Source organism: Sturnus vulgaris, chromosome 6 (genome assembly GCF_052056855.1).
Source record: "Sturnus vulgaris isolate bStuVul1 chromosome 6, bStuVul1.hap1, whole genome shotgun sequence".
NCBI classification, from domain to species: Eukaryota; Metazoa; Chordata; class Aves; order Passeriformes; family Sturnidae; genus Sturnus; species Sturnus vulgaris.
The window spans coordinates 2,853,927-2,875,011 of record NC_142248.1 but is presented as its reverse complement, the minus strand read 5'-3'; the positions used below and the strand labels follow the sequence as shown (position 1 = coordinate 2,875,011).

At 38.9% G+C, this 21,085-nt stretch overlaps 1 protein-coding gene across 4 annotated transcripts in view; it reads left to right on the top strand.

The window, feature by feature from the left end:
* The window catches only part of AP2A2 (adaptor related protein complex 2 subunit alpha 2), a 44,876-nt gene that overhangs the window by 4,490 nt on the left and 19,301 nt on the right, over nucleotides 1–21,085 (top strand). For all 4 annotated transcript variants that reach the window (XM_014873596.2, XM_088166699.1, XM_014873595.2 and 1 more), the window contains exons 2-6: nucleotides 9,094–9,162; nucleotides 16,774–16,916; nucleotides 17,531–17,724; nucleotides 19,661–19,790; nucleotides 20,787–20,888. In XM_014873596.2, coding sequence (XP_014729082.1) covers nucleotides 9,094–9,162; nucleotides 16,774–16,916; nucleotides 17,531–17,724; nucleotides 19,661–19,790; nucleotides 20,787–20,888 — 638 coding nt within the window. The remainder of the gene's footprint in view (nucleotides 1–9,093; nucleotides 9,163–16,773; nucleotides 16,917–17,530; nucleotides 17,725–19,660; nucleotides 19,791–20,786; nucleotides 20,889–21,085) is intronic.

Below are 21,085 nucleotides of genomic sequence, written 5' to 3'. Positions count from 1 at the left end.
TGGAGGACAAGACAGTTCTTAATTTCCCTTGCTAGGTCTGTCTTACCTTTTCAGTTTTGCCCCAGAAGCTGGACAGAAGGAAGAAGGATTCCTTAGTTTGTTCTCCAAATGTTTCTTTGTATGCTTTCTTCCAAGTTACTGTTTCATTTTCCTCAGGCCATATTTCTTCCTTAAATAAAATCCAACAAATATAATAAACAAAGGCCTATCTCTTCTCATAGAACTTAATGCATTAAATTTTCATTGTACTGGACAAGGGATAGTGTCCTGAAGCTGAACCTCCCAAAATATATCTTTGTTTCACTGCATTGGGACTGGTGCATCAGGTTACAGATCAGTAAGTGGGGATTGAAAAAAGATGGTTTATTAAATTCATCATATGATCATCACCTGTTTGAATGGAAGTTTTGAAGTGCCTTGCAGGTGTAGGTAGGAGGGACATGTACATGGATTAAATGACTGGATGGGTATGTGTAAAGTTATTTGTTCTCTGTAAGAACTGCCACCCAGTGAAACAAACTTCACATAGAGCTTGGTTTAGTTACCTGTAAGTAATTATTATATGTCAATAATAAGCTTTCACTGTATAGGCTAAAGCTACTGCATTGCTCCTCTGGTGTTGGTTCTTGTTTGCATTGTGTGTAGTGTTAAAGTAGGACTTGAAATACTTCTAGACAGTCAGAGACTTTTTTTACATGTATTCTTAGATTACTTAGCTTTTTGAAGAAATTGGAAGGCAAGGCATCTTGGTTTGCTCTCCTGTTGCCTTTGCAAGGCTGTGGCAGCACATCTAATATGGTCGGTTCTGGCCTGAAAAAACAGCCCTAAGAACGAGCTATAATAAGCACTAAGTCTTGCATCACTTGCTACTATTTGCAGGAGAGTGCTTTAAGGAAAACACAATTAGCATGAGATTAGTCTGAGGAGGATCTCTAAAACAAAACTGCTGTTCTTCCCATGGCTTCTCTCTTGGCTTGTTCCTGGTCATTTCAAAGAGCTCTGAGTGACAGTCACTAGGATTTTTTTTGTTGTTGTTGCTTTTTTGTTTGGGTTTGGTTTTTTTTTTTAATGTTAGTTTAATTTGTGCATGTTTGGCTTTGAGGAGAGTAATGGAGGAGAGACAGTAAAGAGCTAGAATCTTTCATGTGATATCCAGCCTCTCCCTTAGATACTCTGGACTGCTTAATTTGGATAAAGACTGCCCATCAGGACTGATAAGAGGAAATTAAGGACTATTGCAGAGACTATTATATCTCTGCATTAATTAATGAGCTCAGAAGGATTTTAAGGTCCCTGAAACAGTAGTTTAGAAGTGATAGCTAAATTAGGATAGGCCTCAAACTGTTCTTCTGTTTGAATGGGAACTAAGGTAGAAGAGTCCAGAGTGACTTGCAGTAAATCAGTGCAAATAGTGCCTTATCTTGTTGAAGGGAGTGTAAGGGAGTGTAGCTCTACAATGTGAAAAAACTGGTCAAGGAAATGACTTGGATGCTGCTCAGTCAAGGAAGGAGGGAGAGCTGCTTTGTGTACAAGTCTAACCCTGCACTTATTGTTTGCATATCTTCTTGGCTTAAAGCTTCTCTTTTGATGGGAGTCAATGTCATTTTGCCACCTAAACTGCCAGACAGATGTTCTGTGTGTCACAAAGTCACTTGGATATGAACTTCCAGTACACTTTCAGTTATTTTGGGGAAAGATCTGGTCTTAAACTAGATGCTATTACTTGGTTACTTCTCAAATTTTCTCTTAGTTTGAAGTGCTTAGTTAGAAAAAAATAGCCATGGTAATAATCTAAAATCATTAAACTTGTTGCAATTTATTACATCTCTATGGGAAAGCTGCGTTTGTGCTCTTACTTCTCTTATGAGGACAAGGAGACAAGGAGTTAATGGATTAGTGGATTACAGTAAAGCCTGTGACTCCCTGCTGTTTCCTGAGAAGTGTTGTTACAGGGGCAAATCTCTAGTGGCATAGTGGAGGAAGAAGTCAGTTTTGTGGATAGTAGTTCCCTTACTGTGCAGAATATTAGAAAATGTACTCTACAATGTTCTAAAATAGCAGTAGGTCACTGGTCTCTGTCTTTAGATATCTAATCACAGCAGGGTGTCCCAAGACACAACACTCCTAAGCTGCCTTTGTGCCATTCATGGTCTTCGACATGACAGACAGGCACTTCTTTCTTCTGATCAAACAGGTCTTGTGGAAGGACAGCATGCACTGCTGTTTTTGTTCATAACAGGATGTTAGTAAACAAAAAGCTTCTTGTTCTGCAGCCTTGAACAGGTTGATTTGTGAGCAAAAGTGAGGCCATACTAACATTTTATAAAGGTGTTCAGTATTTTATTTTAGTCCCTTTGGATTAGTTGTGCAGTGAGTTTGTAAACAATAGCACCAACAAGCTGCTTCAGACTTACTCCAGGAGGTGAAGCTTGCACCTTTTTGTAGCACCCTAGATAGTTTAACCAAATGAAGGAATTTATGTAGACAGACTGTCAGTGTGAGGCTGGGCAAACAGACCACTCTAATGTGGTCTGTGCAACCTGTGTGCCTTTCTTTTGCCTTCTTTCCTGCTATGCTAAAAAGCCAGCTGAGAGATTAGGGAGAGCTGGAGGATGGATTTGGTGGTTTACTTCATGAAGACCATGATCTGCATAGCAAGTGGCTAATCTATCCTCTAGAGCTGTAACATGAGTATCTGTCCTGCTGGCAGGTAAAAGTAGTGGTTTAATTTACTAATATGAGCAAGTATTACAAGTACTATAAAAGCTCTTTCACAAAGGCAAGAATGGAGGCACTGATTAGTTTTACAAGCATATTTTCCTCTATCTCTATCATTTTTACAGTAGAGACACGAGTATTTGTTTTGATTTTCCCTGTCTTTCTACCAGTTTCTTTCTCTGTTCCCTGACAGCAGGGTTCAAGAATGTCGTGCAGTCTTTGCATCATGCTTGCAGGCTGTTTTAGCAATAGAAAATTCAAGTGGGTCGTTTGCTTTATGCCAGCTAAATTGTGTTTAGATGATGAACGGGTGAACTTGCTCTCTACCTGGTCATGTCTTCTGCTGGCACTATCACTTGGGGTAAAGCTGGCATGACTTAGCCTTTGGATAAACCCATCTTGCTTTTGGCTGTTTGGCTCCCAAACTGACCTGCAGCAATACGAGGCAGTAGCAGCAATATCTATGCCAGGATGAGAGCAGTGATTAGAAAGTGTCTGTAGCTGTGTCTTCAAAGCATAGCCTTGAATCAAACTGACTCTCAAACTATCAGTGTTTTGCTGAAGGGAAGCTGGGTAGCAGTTTGGCTCTGCTGTCTCTCCCACCAAAGTGGCCAATCAGCTTGAATGCTTCTAATGTAGAGGCTAAGGAAAACATAACCAGAAACATGTTTGGAAAACAATGACTCGCAGGGAAGATTTCTAACATCACTTTTAAAATTGAGAATTTATCTTTTGTGCAAGAACTGTGTTCTTCCCAAGTAAGTGTTCCTAGCCATTGAGGAATTCAGAGAAGTTCCTGCTTTTAATCTTGGTAGTATTTGTATTCTCTCTCCTAAACAGAAAAGTAGACTTGTCCATTCTCTTCAAGGCCTGTTTGATAATTGAATGGGAATAGAGTTCATGTTATATTAGACCTGTGATAGTGCCACAAAAAGTCACTTACACTACTACTGGCCTTAAAGAAGCAGGCTTTTTCCTTGTGCTAACAGGGCCTCCTGTTCTCTGCTTTATAGTTCATGCCAGCAGTGGTTCATCTGTAATTGTAAATTGTCAGGTTGCCATAGGGCAGGTAAGGCTAAGAGATAACACAGTGCAGCAGTTCTCACCTGTACATAAATTCAAACAAAACGAATTATTGGCTGGGCTCAATTGCACTGACTGCTGGACTTAAGTAGATTGGAGTCTGATGAGTACTGGGAACATCTAAATTTTTGTGAAGTGATTTATTTATTTGTTGCTTTAAATGTTGACAATATACCTGTGTCTCAAAGCCTTGCCTGCAGAAATCTACTCTGCTCAGTATTTGTGTTGCCACTGATAGAAAAAACACTTCTCTGTTCCTTTGGGAAATAAATGTGTAGGCTTGGTCAGAAATATATCAAGTGGTTTGTTTGAAGGTTAAGATTAAAAACTAGTAGCAGTTCTAGTTAGCACAGATGGGTTGTGTGCCTCAAACTTGCCTTAAACAGTCTGCAGTTAGTAAAGCAACAAGTTAATCCTGATGGAGCAGGTCACTGTCTGAGCCAAAGCAACCCACTAATTCTAACCTTGAAGCACTTACTTAACCTTGCAACCCTGCTGCCAGGTTGCTATTAAATTATGTCAGATGTTCTTTTCAAATGAATGGACTCAACAAACCCCTTTCCTGTAACCTCTGTCTTCTCATTCTTTAGTTTGTGATGCAGGGCTCCAAACAGGAATGGAGGTGTATTTCTGCAGTACTGAAGTGCTGACTGTAGCCTGGGTTACTGGGAAATACAAGAATAGTAGTTGGTTCTTTGATGAGCTGCGTGACTTACGATCTTCCCTACTCTATCTTTGTTAAACAAGATGGTAATTAAAGATAATACTGCTGTGCAGACTAAATTTACCTTGTTTAATGAAGGCAGTAGGCAGCGTGCTGGAGTCTGAAGGCTGACAAACTGCCAGATATGAAGTAATCACCCATAAGCACCGTGGACTGTGTTATGGCTGGGTACCTGTGCACTCAGTGCTCCTCTTGGAGAAGATGAGCAGCACTCGTACACTAGGCCTGTAAGGCTACAAACACCACGTGTCTTTGCAGCAAAACAGCAACCCAGAGTTTACTCATGAAATGGGTAAACTCGTAATCACCTTTTTTAATGACTTATTACAGATATTTAATGATAGTTGTTAAAATGGTAAAAGTCTGAATAAGTGAAAGTAAGAAGGATATGGCCTGAACTCATACGGAACATAATCTTCTTGTACTGTGGCTTAACTACTGTCCTACCCAGCAGTCTGGATAGGTGACAGGACCTTTATTGAAGCCTCTCCAAGCTGAATGGTGTGGTTACAGAACATTTTGTTGATATACAGCTCTGCTAATTTCATGAGACTGGGAGCTGGGTAACAGCCTGAAAGTGTGGCAGAGCAATTGCCTTTGTTAGCTCTGAAACATGAGCCTCTATTCCTGCAGCATAACACTCCTTCAGCTACCATCATCTTCCTTTTTACTGTCCTGAAGACTACTTGAGTGGTTGTAGTGATGGTAAAAATAAAAGATGCATATAGAAATTATTCAGCGTGTGTTGGCAAGTCAGAGTAATGTGATGAAAACTTCTCAGTTAATCAAACACATTTTAACAGTGCCCTTCCACACTTAGTGGGACAGAAGATCTAGCTGAAAATTGGTCCATGGTTTTTTATGATACTTCTTTTATTTTGTCCTTTACAATGGAAGCTGCTTTCCACTGTGAGATTTTGTTTCGCTTTGTCATCCTCTAATATAAGCAGTTAATCATATTTAAATAAAGTTACCATACGATATAACTGCTGGAGTTGAGGAAATTTGGGGTTAGATACTTCAGCCTGGTTTTAACTTGTGAGTTGTCCTCAGCATTGTGTGATTGCCTTCAGTGACATTTAACAGTTGATGTGCTGGTGCTGTTCTTTAAACTACATTTGCAGGCTTGCATAGATTGTAATTAGTAATAAGGTGTAACTTAATTGTTCAATGTGATCTTCAATATATGGAGTTAAATTTTTTATCACCTGCTAATTGCTATGCTGTTTATGTTTGGTCACAGTCTGGAAGACATATACTGCCTTCAAAATAGAACAGCCTGAAGGAATTATTCGAAAAAGGCTTTTGTTCATGTGCTAAGCAAGACTTAAAATTAGAGATAACAAACCTTTAGATGTGACTCTGGGTGTTCCTGTCATTTCGCTGCTACAGCTGTGTGCATGGGGGTGGGATTTCCATGTTTGTGCTGCTGAGCCTGCAGACTGTTTCTACCAAAGGTGCTGACTTCACAAATTCCTCAAGTATTTTAGTCAGGCTTTGCTTAATGCTTTGTTGCTTGCTTAGGACACAAAGAACACAATTTCTAGTAGTAACTGGTAATCTGTGAGTGTAGCAGGTAAATAATGCTGCTTCAAAGGTTTGCCAGGAGATTTTGGTGGTTTTAAAAAAGTAAAAGATGGCCTTGATTTCATCCTGGCATAAGAAAAGTTGGCTGATTTGTATTACTGTTGCCTTTTCCTTGCCCCATTTGTAACGTTTTAAAATTGTGATTATTACCACACTTGCTGAGGTTAGAGAAACAATTGCTAATAATTTAAAGTAAATACTGCAATTCACTTTCCTTACAAACGTAGGTTAAAGATACAGAGCAAAGACCTAGTTTCTAAATTTAAAAACTGAATATCCTACTCAGGCTAGCAATGTCCCAGACTGAGGTCTATATTCTGCCCTGTTAATGTAAATGAAGAACAAAATCTCCAGACTGTGGTTATGTCTTAATGAGATGTGCTCTTCCCATGGTAAAAGGGAAGATAAATTAATAGCTTTAGGAGATGAAATTTTTCCTCCGAGGCAGATGTATGACTGAAAATAAGGGAAGTGTTTTCAAGTCTTTTTAAAGAAATAGCTCACAAAATTGGAATGTTGTTTATTTACCTAAACACCTATTTGTACCCTTGTGGTCTATGTTACTGTGGACCCCTGAGCAAACTACTTGCTTCAGTCTACTAATGAACTCCTAATACTGGCAAGTGCCCCAGAAGCAAACACTTGAGTATCTCTGCTGTGTGCACAGGACAAATAATCCAATTAAGACAAATCTAAAATCTATAAAGGAAGACACTTCAGGTCTTAGATTGTACGACTTGCTGCTCATTTACACAATAAATAGTGTTAGTACTTTAAAACCAGCTTTCTTTATGTTGACAAGTTAAATTAGAACAAAACTCATTGTGTTGCATGATATGTTAGTGCAAACTGGTTAAACTTTGTGATTTCAACAGATGTCTTTATAAACTGAGAGAACTATACTGTGTTCTCTAGCTTTGTCATTCTAGAAGTTAACTGGAATTTCTAGGTCAAATTAAAACTGTGGACATTATCTTCTGCTTTATCTGAAAATCAAGGTGCATACAGATTGCAACTACAATATGTTTCAGAACAGGTATTGTAAATTATTGAGCTCTGAAATTGTGGATTGTTTCTTGCCCTGTGGAGTCCCTGCCAAGGCACCCTGCACTGAAGTCTTTTGAGCAGCACCCCTTATAAAACACTGTTACAGAAAGGAAAAATTCAATTTTAAGCTAATATGTGGGGTCTGTAGGTATTTTGTTAAAAAGATAAGGCAAACTGAAGTAGTTGCTTCTATTTTGGGCTTAACATTTCCGTTTGTACAGTGTGCTGTGGCTGCCCTGTGTCTGTTCTCTCATGGCCATTGTTAGAGGCAGATTAATACAAACCCATTCTCTGCATCTTATGCAAGAGGTGGTTTCAGAAAAATAAACTTCAGTTTATTTTTTTTGAGTCTAAGTCAAGAAATTACAAAATCTAGATTCATTTGTACTTGGCAAGGGATTCCCTTATCCTTTGCTGTTAAACTATCCCAAGGCACTGTTTTCCTTGAGTTACTTAGTCTCCCTTTATAGGGCCTGTTGTAGGATCCCCAAAGGAATAATAAAGGGAGGATTAACAGTCATAGGGTGACACAGGCTTTTGGACAGGCAAATGTAGTGGGATGTTTAAATACTGTGAGATGTTTCTATTGAAGAAGGAGGTGAGATTGGAGGTGCTTTGGAATGCTGGTCCTGATCTGCTCTTCAAGCCTTGTCACATCCCCTATTGCACATTCATGGCTGTAGCTGTGATCCCAGTGGTGTGAACACACGGCGTGTGGTCCCCACAGCTTACACAGCTGGACCATTTTGAACCAGGGTGAGGAGACTTTTACCTTGTAGCAAATATATGTGATAAAGAGGGAAAGAAGCTGTCATTTCCTGCTGCTAGTTGATGTTTGGAACACTTGAAACTGCTTGAAACTTTTGGAAAATAGACAATAGTTTTAGACTTGTTGAAAATTGAGTAGGTACAGGTGTTAATTCAAACAACAGAACTAAATGGCCAGTTCTGCATTGCTGGAATATACTTCACTTGCTTGCCTCAGATGACAGGCAGCTCATCACAATGCCTGAGCTGGCTATTTTACCCTTCTGTGCTCCTACTCATGTAGGAGATAATGGACCCAAATGTTTGTAGAATCTCAGTCACCAAAAACTAAATTGCTAAAGAGTAATAAGCTGTTTTGGTTTGGGCAGTGCAAATATTACTTGAATAAGTTTGCATTATCAGAATTTAAACTGCAGCTGTTTCTCTATGTAATTTGAATTGGTACTAGAAATCCCAATACCTATTTTTGAAATCAATGTTTCATATGAAACACTGATGGTGCTGAGAAGCATAAGATTGCCAAGTCATCTAATACAGTGTGAATTTTAAATATTTTTGGTTTTCAAATTACTTTCATGAGGCACATTGGAAGTCTGAACTTGTATCCTAACTGTGTGAGGTCTTGAGTCTTTGGACTCTTTGTGAGTTCACTGTGTTTCCTCTTCAGTCTGTTAAGAATGTTTTTAAAGCTGTTGAAATGAATGACTGGTCAACAGAGAAACAATAAATTTGCTTGCCCTTAAGGTGAGGAATAACATGAGCTGCTTGTTTATAAGATTGTGCTTAGGACACTCACTCCTTCAAAGCACTATCGACTTAGTAATCACATAGGAAGTAAAACTCACTTTTCTCTGGGAGGTTTCAGGAACAGAAAAACTGGAGCATTTGTGAAAGTCAGTAGCAGTGGCATCTCAGGTTATATGCAAGTGACACTGTCCAAAGTCTGGAAAGCTTCTTGAAACAGGGAGGCCCTTAGAGCTTCTCGAATTCCTGTATAAAGTGATGCTTAAGTTACCTCTGTTTGCCTTTAGTTCCAGTGATGGAGATGGAGAGTAATAACTCCTTTGGATGTTTGTATGCTCACAAATGTATGTTTCTGTTTGCATCTAAAGGTGCTTCAGGATGTCCAAAGCACTCTGTCCTGATATGTGTTCTTTTCATTTCAGGCAAAAGTAAAGAGGCGGAGATAAAGAGGATAAATAAAGAACTAGCAAACATACGGTCAAAATTTAAAGGTAAGTGACTTGATCATACTGTTCTATATGTATATTTCCATATGACATTCTTTTATGGGGTTTTGTTTTTACATGCTTGGACATCTTTTGTCAACTGCTGACTCAAGCAAAATGCTAGAGCAGTCTGTTAGAATAACTGTTGGAAATGTTCTCTTAACTATAGACCCTTCTGACTGTCCTGTGCTCTTGGCCATAACAGAAGCAAACTCCCTCCTCTATCAAAGAATTGGGCTACTGGTCACAACTTTCTAATACTTGGCTTTCTAACCACGTGACTACTCAGCCTGCTTGCTTCCAGAAGGCTGTGAATAGTTTGAAGGAACATGAGTGGATGTGATTATTTCTAGTAAAACAGCATCTGTTAAAACTTTTCTTCCTTCCCCCTTCTTCAGCCCTGAGCTCTTTGTGGAAGTAATGGGTTAGGCTGTCTTCTAGCAGAATTAGTGTTAAAATGTGTAGTTGCTGAAGCTATACATCTTGACCACAAGCAACAGCAGTACAAATTATTCATATGAAACAAAGGATATGCAGTAACTAATTCCAAGAGGCAGCAATTAACTTTTAAACAACACAAGGTAAAACTCATGCTGTTAGCTGTATTCAAGTTGTATAAGTGGTTTCAAAGTTTAAAGATTCTAAGGGGCAGTTGGGATGTTTTTAAATGGAGTTATAACACTAGTGGCTGTGGCAAGTTCTGTTTAAATAGTTATGGGGCAGTGTGTGTAGTTAGATAAGGCACTGCAATGTGGAGATCATATATGTGCCTTCAAAATCTGCTGGATTTGTAGTAAATTCTTTTACCTTAGTTTGCTCTCCTGGCTTAGATTAGCATATCTGTTAGGAATACTCAATGCATTAACAAATAGCTTTCCTGAACTTTGTCTGTTCTGTGGTTACATTTTAAGTTGTATGTCTCTTAAAGGTGTACGAAGACCTTTAGAAACCTCAGTGTTATCAACAGCTCAGAAGGGGAAAGCTAACCACAGTGCAAGACACTCAAATTCTTTGAAATTAGAAGCCGTCACACACCTCTGTGTTTACATTTTTCTCTTAGAAAAATAGGTAAAAGTACATGGCTTGTGAAACAGGGGAGAAATTATCATAGGAATCTCTGGCTATGTAGAACCATGATCAGAGAATAGAGGTCCTTTCAGCGAAGTAGTGTGGTAACTTTAGCTTGCATACCTTGTGTAGCATCCTTTAAACACTATTTAAATAGTTTTGAATAAAGGTCAGCATATGCTTATTCAGTAGCTTGAGTGGAAGATGGCTAAACCTTCTTGTAGCTGATCTTCATTGTGGTTTGTTAGTAAATCTGTATAGATTTTGGGTGGAAAATTTTAATTACCCGAAGACAACAACTAGATGAAGCCTGAACAAAAACGTAAATGCCACAGTTTGGAAAAAGTTATGTTTAGACAACTTGTGTAACTGCTTGAGGCCTTGAGAGTGTGAGGAGCTGATAGCTGTGTTATCTTTCTGCTGCAGGAGCCCCACATGGACTTCATGCTGGGTGGTTCTTCCTTGCTGAAGGGCTATATAAAAAATAAGAGACTTTCATATGCATTTTATTCTTGGTTTAAGTGGAGATTACTCAGTTTAGCCTAGTTTCTTTTCACGTAGCTCTGACCTTAAAATGTTTTTAAATGGTTTGGATTAAGACAAATGTGTGATTGTGAACATAAGATGAAGTCCCTTGCTAAATAACTGTGGTGAATACCGGTGCCCTGAGTTACTGGCCCTGCCTGGCCTAAGATGCAGCTTTTGGACTGGCTGCATGGCTGTAATCAGGGAAAGGTCCAAGAAACAAGACCTCTTGACAGAAGTACTTGCTTGACACTGGTGTAGGAGTCTGGTCTGCCTCTGGGCCTGTGTGTGCTTCAGCACACATGTTGCAGTATCTGGGCCCCATCCCATGTAACTTTTAAGGTGTGCTCTTACACTGTTGCAGACAGAGCCTCAGTATTTCTGCTTTTGTTCTGGTGTACAAGTAGCTGTCAAGCCTGATACCTGCCTTATGTTTGGGTAACTTGGAGTTTAAAATACCCTTGTGTTTAACAGGCTGGGATAAGGTTTCACATCTCTGGACAAGCAGTACTTTCCTTGAAACGATGGAAGGTGTGCTATGGCTTGGGTTCTGATCCAGCTTTTGTGCACCAAAGCTCAGCAGGAATTTAGAATCTCTGTACTAAGGTGACCGTGTCTCTTGTCTAAGCATGAGGAAGCTCCATTGCTGAGGTCACTGTGTCCTTGACAGTTGCTTTAAATGCTTCTGCATTAACTGAGATAAGAAGAATGTAGTAGAGAGAAACTACACCAGTGTGATAAAGGGGAAGCTGTAGGAGTAAAGTCTGCAGAGATGTTATTCCTTTTGTTTTACATATTCAGACTGTAAGCTGATTTTGCTCCCATGCTTGAACCAAATTGGAAGTCTCAGTGTCAGAGCAGTAACTGCTTTGGGAGTGAAAAAATATCTGGTTTATTAAATTGTTTTATCACTTTGATCTCTCAAACCAGAATTTGTGTCTTAATGAAGCTGCCCACAAATCTTTAAGCTGTTTCTGCGGTCACAGGAAACTCTGTTCTCTGCTTGATTCAGACTTGTTCTTTTTTTTTTCCTGCTCTGGCATTAGAATTTAGTTTTGTTCTGATTGCTTAATAGTGTTACAAGAGTGGCTTCTAGCCTTCTGATATGCTTGTGTATCTTCTTTTCAGCTCGTGCAGAAATGCCCCAGTGTCAGTCGTTAATTTTTGCCTTTTTCTTTTTTTTTTCTTTGCTTTTTTGCCCTTCTGCTTGACTTGGTTTTCAATATTTGAGCAAATCTTCTCTATTTTCCCAAAATACACAGTAACCCTTTGGAGGAAGTTAAGATGAGGCTCTAAATATCTGTTTTAAACTGAAACTGTGTAACAGTAAATTCAGTAAATTGCTTTCTTGACAGACTCTGAAAGTACAGACTTTGTATTTAAGATGGACCTGCTTAGTCACACTGTCTTCTGATCACGTGTGAAGGCAGTCACACAGTAAAATAGTAAAGTGTCTTCAATGGCAAACTGCATTGTTTGGAAGTAAAATCAGGCTTTACATATGACCTGAGTTGTAAGGCTGATCTTTGTTCTGGTGCTAGTAGTATAGTAAATAAATACTTGTTTATGGATTTGTATGCGTTGTTTGGCACAAATATTCAGCATTTGATGGGAGAGAGCTTGGACTGTCACTCCTACAGAAATACAGATCTTGTCTCAAAGTGTAGCTACATTCATAAAAATCAAATTCCATTTTCTTAGCCTCTAAGCTAGGAGTGATACAGTATATCCCTGGATTGCTGCCAACTGCATGAACAGAGGTCAGTGTCAGTGTAGGAAGGAAGCAAAGAAACAGTGTTGTCCATTCTGTTTTGCAAAAGCCACTACTGTGGTTTTAAAAGCTAAGATTTTAAGGTAGCAATTAGCCATGTGAAAGCTTGTGAGATTGGACTTGTCAGACTTCCTTATCTGCCCCGGTGAACATCCCAAGGATTGAGCTGCTTTCCTGGCCCCTCTGGCTGGTAGCAGGCTCGGTAACAGTGCAGCACACTGCCTTTGAGTACAACAGCAGGTGCTGTTACACTTATATTCCACTTATATTCCAAACTAGAGCTGGAAGCTGCTGCCTGAAAACCAAAGGCTCTTACAGTACTTTCTTGCCTTATTTTGTTCTTTTCAGAGGGCTGTATGAAAGATCTGTATGAGCAATGAAAACCAAAACTTCTGTGTTGAAATGCTAGGAAGGTGATACACAGAAATTTGGAAGTAGTAATTATTTCTTAATAATACTCATTGTTAATCTGCTGTTAATAATTTCTTTCTTAGCAAAATAACTAATAAATTTTTCAGGGAAAAGTGAGTAGCCTTTAAAATGCCCACTGTGTTCAAAACCTGCTGACATGTATTGTGAATCCTTCCTGTTTCTGCTGACTTGATTTGCAGCACTTGCAAATGTTCCCGAAAGCATTTGAAAATGAGCTGAGTTAAAAGAAGTGATTGTGTATTGCAATAAAGATAACAGAACATGTGACATTTCCTTCTGCTCTTGTTCGGATGTTTGCTTGGGACTGGGGGAAGCTGTACTATTTTGGCACATACTTAAGCAATGAGACTTGTTATTAATGTTTAAAATAGAACCTTCAGAACTCTTTGTAAATTTGACATGGAAGGGAGAGGAATAATTAAAATTTCAATAACAATCCAAGTCACAGACTTCTTCAAAACACAGCTGAAGCTGTGACTTCTTAAAAACAGCTATCGTGAGACCTTTGACTGAGGTGCTCTTTTTTCAAATTGCTCGGATAATTAAATAATAAAAAACTTAAAAACTCACAATATTCTGTTATTCCTGGGAACTAATAAGACTTTGAAGGAGAGCTGTAGTAACTCTAACTCGTCCTAGTTTATAAGCTTGCCTAAGAACTGTCACCCTGCCTTCAGTTCTATATACAAGGAACAGGAGTTTTTGAAAGCAGTCAGTGTAGCATTTTTTATGTCTTCAGAAAACGTGTTTCAGGTACTGATTTTACAATATTTTCTTTGATACCACATGTTGGAGAAGGGAGCTGCTTTTTAGTAGGATGGTGATACGTTTTGTGCTTGATTGCATGGCGTAGCTTCTATCAAAGATTCTTCAAATACCCTGAGATCCAAGGACCTTGCTAATCTGAGCTCTTAAAATACTGGGATCTTGGAAGGATATACTGTTTTAAATAGCTGGGTCCTAAACCTAAAAAGCAGTTGCCAAATTCTGACAAACAGTTTGTTTTGAAAGGTGATGTGGTTCAAAGTATACATATTTTCATCTGCTTATGTTCCTTGTTAAGCAATTGGATTCATTAGAGCATTCTGTACTTCTTCTTCCCTTGTGGTATCACAAAGTCAACACCAGTCATTTGAGAATATAAGAGGTTAGATTTAATATATCTAACTTTTGTATATTGCTGATGGATTGGCAGACTAACAGGCAGTGCAGCCTGTTGGCCTGCTGGGAATTTGGTCTTGGAGACTGGCTGGGGTAAAGTTCACGTGAAAGCTACTTCTGATGTCTTTTGGTGTGTCTGAATCTTAGAGAAGCAACTACTCCTATTAGTATTATCCAATACCATAGTAAATCCTCAATTTTGTAGACTAGAGTTAGACTGACTAAAATGGATTCAGCTTATTTAGTGCCCACTTCTGTGACTCATGATAGTATCTGTTAATGGTATTGAGCATCACCTGTTCCTTTCATTGGTCCCCTAGAATAGCTGGCTTATCAGGAATTGGAATGGTTTTTGTTACTAGGTAATGTAAAGCCCCACTGGTTTATTCACTGATTATTTCTTTTCCTTCTGGATCTCATGTACATGACCAATTAAAATCAAATCTTAAGAGTTTGTAGAAATTCTTCCTAAGCAGCTGAAAAAATATTAGAAAACTAAGGCTGTCACTGCTTTTTCCTGTGTTTTGTTTTTGGTTTTTTTTCCTTGCCTCTCCTAAGGAAAGGAATCTTTGATCTGCATCTCCCTAGCATGGTGGGATAGGAAGAAGCTTCTGCTCTTGAGTGCCATTTTATTGGGAAAATAGTATAACAGGAAGTATTTATGCAGAATACTCCATTGCTGCTTACGCCATGGTTTGAAGGTCACAGCAGGTGGGCAGACAGGGTTGAGTATCTTCTCTTTCCTCTGGCCATATTCCTTCCAAAGAAGGGGAAAAAGTATTTCCCATTAGATATTTCACTCTGGCTCCTCTGACAGTAATTCCGAAGTCTAGGAGAGCAAAATTCCCTACATTTGTTTGCTGAGTCAGCAGAAAAATAGCCTTATGGCAGCAAACTGTAAAAGTGGCTTGAAGAAAACATGTCTTTAGGCAGCTTTGTGCAGAGCTGGCTGTTGTCAGAGGATGTTGACAGGATCCAGTATAGCAGGATTTCACTGCCATGGGTATCTTCAGTAGTGCTGCTTCCTGTATTGAAGTAAAATGTAACATATGTGGGCTTCTGTAGTATGGACCTGAAGACGACTCCTCTTTGGACAACATAAAAAGAGCTTTAAGGTGAAGCTTTTTCTTGGCAACTGATGCACTGTCTGTGCCAGTTAAAAAAATCAACGAGTGCCTAAAAACCCAAATTATAAGGGTATCATTGTGTGCATTAAAATAGCAGTGGTTTGCTTAAATTTATCTCAGTTGAAATAAGATGATATAGAATTTTTTAGGGTCAAAATAGAAAGCAACCCCCAAAATGCATATTTGCAGCTTGTAGACAGAACCTTTTAGCATTGTGTACTTCAGTGGGCCAGTATGCTTTCTGTTGGTTCCCTGGTACATGTCTTCACACACAGATGGTAGTCTTCATTCCTTCACTAACTGTAAATTTAGTAATGGTAAGGTTTCCTTGGTTTTTACCCTTCAATTACTGACTTTACAATATTTTCTTTGATACCACATGTTGGAGAAGGGAGCTACTTTTTAGTAGGATGGTGATATGTCTGTGAATGTAGTGTGAAATCCAGGGGAGCTGTAGATTCATGTGACCTGCCAAATTTAATATGCCTCTGTATCAGTTCATGAGAAGGAAGAAGGAGCAACTTCTGTACTATTAAGATTCTTTTTTAACTTTAGATTTATGTAATAGGCAGCTAAATCTAAAATAAAAAGGCAGCTTAGGGCTTTTATTGGCAAGGGCAATGTGTAGGGGATATCTTACTGAAGCCTTAGTGTATGCAGTGCTGTTCTGGCTGAGCTTGCCCATCACTAAGGATACACACTTGATGTGACAGATCAGTTATTCCAGGCCCAGAATTCTGAGGCAAAGGAGCTTATATAGCCTTTTAGGCAGAGTATATATCAGAATTTTGCTTCTTGGACTGAATTATCCAGCAGTCAGTCTTGCCTGATTTACTGGACACCCCTTTATTTCCTGATTTCAGGTAGGGAGAGAATGCAACACACAGTGTTATGTTCATATGTAGCTCTTCCCCTCAGGAAGAGCAATGGTCTCCTGATGAACTGGAAGCTGTGCTGCTCCAGGCTGTGCTTCTGCAAGCTTCTAAAATCAGCAGTACTGCAACATATGGCCAAACCTATTTAGGGTGCATTTTTCTTCTAAAACTGGAACACTTGTGATACTTCGCATTTTACAAAAACTTTAAAGGTCTCGTGGTAATCTCATTTTATGTGTTTCTTTGCATCTTTGGGATAGACCATTGTCACCTGATGTTTCTAAAACGGCTTGCTGAGTTTTTTATTTGTTGCTGCTGAGTTCTCTGCAGTGGTGCACTGGAAAAAGCACGTTAACACTTTTACTGTAATAAAGGCTTGATAATTGGTTTAAGAGGAGAATGTGTATGGAAGACATAACTACTCTTAGCAGAAGCAAGAAAGTCAAAATGGAGCAAACATGGATGCAATGCCTCTTAGTAGGAACATACTCTTAAGGACACTGCAGGATACCTCAAGGACTAGATGACAGCATTATTTCCTGACCATCCTTTCATCACCATCCTTTAGGATATAGATAATGGTAGATGGAATTATCAGTAGGTAATCAACTAAAAGCTTAACATAGGCTTAATTATTGTTTGTTTCCATGCTTTTCAGGTGACAAGGCTCTGGATGGTTACAGTAAGAAAAAATATGTCTGCAAACTGCTCTTCATCTTTCTGCTGGGGCATGACATTGATTTTGGTCACATGGAGGCTGTAAACCTGCTCAGTTCCAACAGATATACAGAGAAACAAATTGTGAGTAACTTGGGCTCTATAAAAGATAACCTGGTCTGTCTAATACCCTGCCTTAGCTGTGGAGTCTGTAAAGAATTTTGCTTCATTCCTCCTGCTCTGGCTTAAAGCCTTATTTTGGCTCTAGGAATGATTCTGAAATCTAAACACCTTTGAGCGTAGGGAGTATTGAATTAGTTGCAAAAAATGTATGTTCTGCATAAAATTATTACCCTTAAGAAACTGCCTTGAGTCTTGCATTAAAAGGTAAGTAACCTTTTAATTTTCTGAGTATCTCTTTCCATCTCCCTAGGTAAAGTCATGTTTATCAGGTGCATGTAACTTATTAGTATTTGAATAATAAGCCAAAATTTTGGTTGGTCTCCATTCATCTAAAATGATCTTTTAAGTATATGCCAGAATAGATTGAGAAAATACTTAAAACCAGATAATTGGGGTAACACTGAACTTACTAATTTTGTTTAATCCACTTAATCTTTCTAGCCTTGTCCTGTCTAAATACCCATTTCTGCCCATTGATATTGGAGAGAAGCATATGTATCAAAGAAATCATGTTTCCTGTTAATGCCCAGTAAATGAAATCAGCTGAAATAGATTTTGCATGCTGTGACTCACAGGGCTATCTGTTCATCTCGGTGCTGGTGAACTCTAACAGCGAGCTCATCCGCCTCATAAACAACGCCATCAAGAACGACCTGGCCAGCAGGAACCCCACCTTCATGGGCCTGGCTCTGCACTGCATCGCCAACGTGGGCAGCCGCGAGATGGCCGAAGCCTTTGCTGGAGAAATTCCCAAAATTCTTGTGGCTGGGTAGGTGTGACATGCCTCTTTCAAATACAACACCGATGAACTTTTCAGCAGCTTGGATCCATTGCAGGACCTTAATCTGTGCTTGGGCTATACAGCCTGGCCTTGCAGTATAGTGATAGTTCCAATAGCTGCAGGTGCTTTCACTTGCCTGACTGTGGAGTTGCTTGCAGGAGTTTAAGATTGATGGAAATTCAGACTTTGGGTGTCATGAATAGGCTTTTACAGCCTTGTTGTGATCTGATTTTTGTTTTGGATAAACCTGTGTTACTGAATGCCGCTGAAATGTTTAAGTTTTACTTTCCTTACCTCTCCTGATGAAAAAAGAAATAAGTGAACCTAAATAGATGTTTATATTACAAATTTTGTTACAAACTGAAGCTCTTATGTAAATGTACAAATTTCATAAGAAACACGGTAATATTGATTTGTGAGTTTTCTTACTTCATCTACTAGTGTGTAAATAGCAAATAGTGACCAATTTTCTTACTTTGGTATAGCTGAAAATTTCTAAACAGACCTGGCAAATGTCTATAGTTAACTACAGAAACTGTAGTTAAGTCAATATAAAGTTGGACGTGTGATTGTAGGGCTAATTTATTTTGAAACTTAAAATGTCCAAGTGCAAACCGTGCATTTAAACTCCTATGGATATGAAGTGTTTTAGAATATGCATGGATCTTTTTATAACAAGTAACTGTCTTACATTAATATAAAAAGTGACATGTGATGTAAGAACTCTATCAATACTCTAAAAATGTCAGGCCAGTGCCCTTGCCAGGTGCTGTTCTCCATGTAGCATAGTGGAGACAATACTGCAGTGATGAGTCATGGGCTTTTAATAAGAGCCTTAAAAAGTTCCAAAAATTTCACTTGGGGTCACTAATCGCAGACAGAGCACAGCACCTTCAGGTCAGACTTGTTTGAACTTGGAGATGTGTTTGTGTTTCCTGAGATCACTCTTCAGGGTCTCATTCCTTCTGCATTTCTGATATAATGTATATGAAATATGTCTGTGTGCCTGTCCTAAGTGACCTGGGCAAAATGAGCATTGTCAGTTACATTTGCAAATTCAGTGTGGTTCTCTTGGCTTAAATATAGATTAGAGATGGGAGGAATAGGTTCGTGGTTTTATTTGGGGGTTTTTAACTGAGGTACAACTTGATTCCATGGAAAACTGATAAATTCATGAAGAATAGCTAGGCTGAACTTCTACTGGAGATGCAGAGGTTTCTGAACATTTAACCAAGATTGTACATTGTAAGTTGCCTCTTTAAAATTTCTACTGGTTTTTATAAATGTGCTCTGTACATTTTATAGCTGTTGTCTGTGCATCCCACAAAATGCTTAATCAACTACTTTGTGAAAAGGAGTTCACTGAACTAGAATAGTTGCATGCCACTCTTAAAATAGTCCATTTCTGTGCCAGCAGCAGGGATGGCAAGGTGAATAGATTTGTGGGTTGTGTGCTTGGTGACAGCCACCTTACATTGTAGCTGTAGATGCTGAAGCTGTTCAGTAGTTCCTGATTTCTGTCTGACTCACAGGACCTTGCAGGAGATCCAGCTTTGGTCACATTCATAAGGTAGTGTATCTGTCTGAGCTACCTGAATTCAGTCAGCCTGGGGAGAAGCTTGTTCTTGTGATTGGATGAGATGAACTTTCAATTTTCATAAAGAGATGTGAAATGTCACTCAAGTTGCAAAGAATCATTACGTATGTCTAGTCACTTGTATAACAGTTGAAAACTTGACTAATCAAACTTACTGGAAAAATTAAGAACAAATACTTCAGCATAAGAAGACTGCAGTGAACCTCTGTTGAGAAGATGCAGTCTGGCCAGGGATGCTGAGTCAGTGTGAAATCCAGCATAAAGCTGTCCTGCAAGTACTGCTGTGCCTTAAGCACTGTATTTCAAATCAGTGTGTATGTCTTGCAGGGACACTATGGACAGTGTGAAGCAAAGTGCTGCTTTGTGCTTGCTGCGTTTGTACAGAACTTCTCCTGACCTTGTTCCCATGGGAGACTGGACATCTCGAGTGGTGCATCTCCTCAATGACCAGCACTTGGTAAATCAGCTTCATGGGGCTTCTTGGGCCTAGTGTGTACAGGGAATGATGTGACTTCTGCTGGGAGATACACAAGTTATTTCTTCTTGAATCTTTCGAGCAAGTGCCTTGCTGTTGTCTTCAGGCTTTGAGAAGAAAATGGAAGGAGTTGTCCTCTTGTAGTTGCTGTATATATTAATTTTTAATAAAACTTTGTTTACCTTTTCACCATAGATAGAAGAATGGTATGTACAAGTTCTTCTTTTCCTCTGGCTATAAATTAATTAATCTTGTGCCTTGTTACACTAAGTCACATTGGATAGGTGTAATATGAATTTTCCTAGGCCTTTTAAGATTAGATCTGCACTAAAAATTAAAGACTTGATTTGTCATTTGCTTAGACTTCCTTGTCCTATGGTGTCCATGTCATTCTTACTTTGATGCTTAAAAAACCCCCTGTTACTTTAGAAAGGAGACCCTGTTTTTTCCCCCTAGTCCAGTTACTTTATGAAAATAAAGCTGTTAATACCTGTGCAACAGTAATGGGTGCTTTAGTCTGCAGTAGTAATATCTGGTGCTTGTGTTAATACAAAGCTCTCTCCTCGTGTTGGGTTGTAAGAATTCTTTCCTGGATGATCTGCTGCACTGAATTTCTTCTGCTCACGCTTCTCATGTATAATAAGACAATTTGTGTCCAGGCTTAATTTTAATAAAGCTCTCTTATTTTATGAGTACTATCCAAACAGGAGACAAAACTAATACAAAAAAGAGCATAAAATGCTCTGCAGGCATGGCAGTATCGTGTTGCTGAAAATTCTGTTGGATTCTGCAGGTGTGTAATTAGTCTAGCTGCTAGCCAAATAAAGGGTTTTTTTAATGTAGGGCTTTGTAATGGGGATAAACATAATTTTTTTTTGTATATTATAAAACAGTTGAATTGAAAGGTGTTAATGGGCAGCATCATAAACTGATAGAAAATTGATCATGGGGATTTTTTTGTGTTTTGTTTTTTCCTAGGGCGTGGTTACTGCAGCTACAAGTCTGATCACCACTTTGGCACAGAAGAACCCAGAAGAGTTTAAGACTTCAGTCTCCTTGGCAGTGTCTAGATTAAGCAGAGTGAGTTCAATGATGACCCTGATAGTACTTCACTGTTGATTAATTTACTCAGCTTTCTAGATCAGGTTAGCTTCCTGTTCAGCTTTCTAGGGTCAGATTAGTTTACTGTACCATTAAATGTGAAGATGATTCAGTGTCACTTCATGTGGGTGCTTCAGGTAACCTCTTTAAATACCTGTTGCTTACCAGGACAGAAA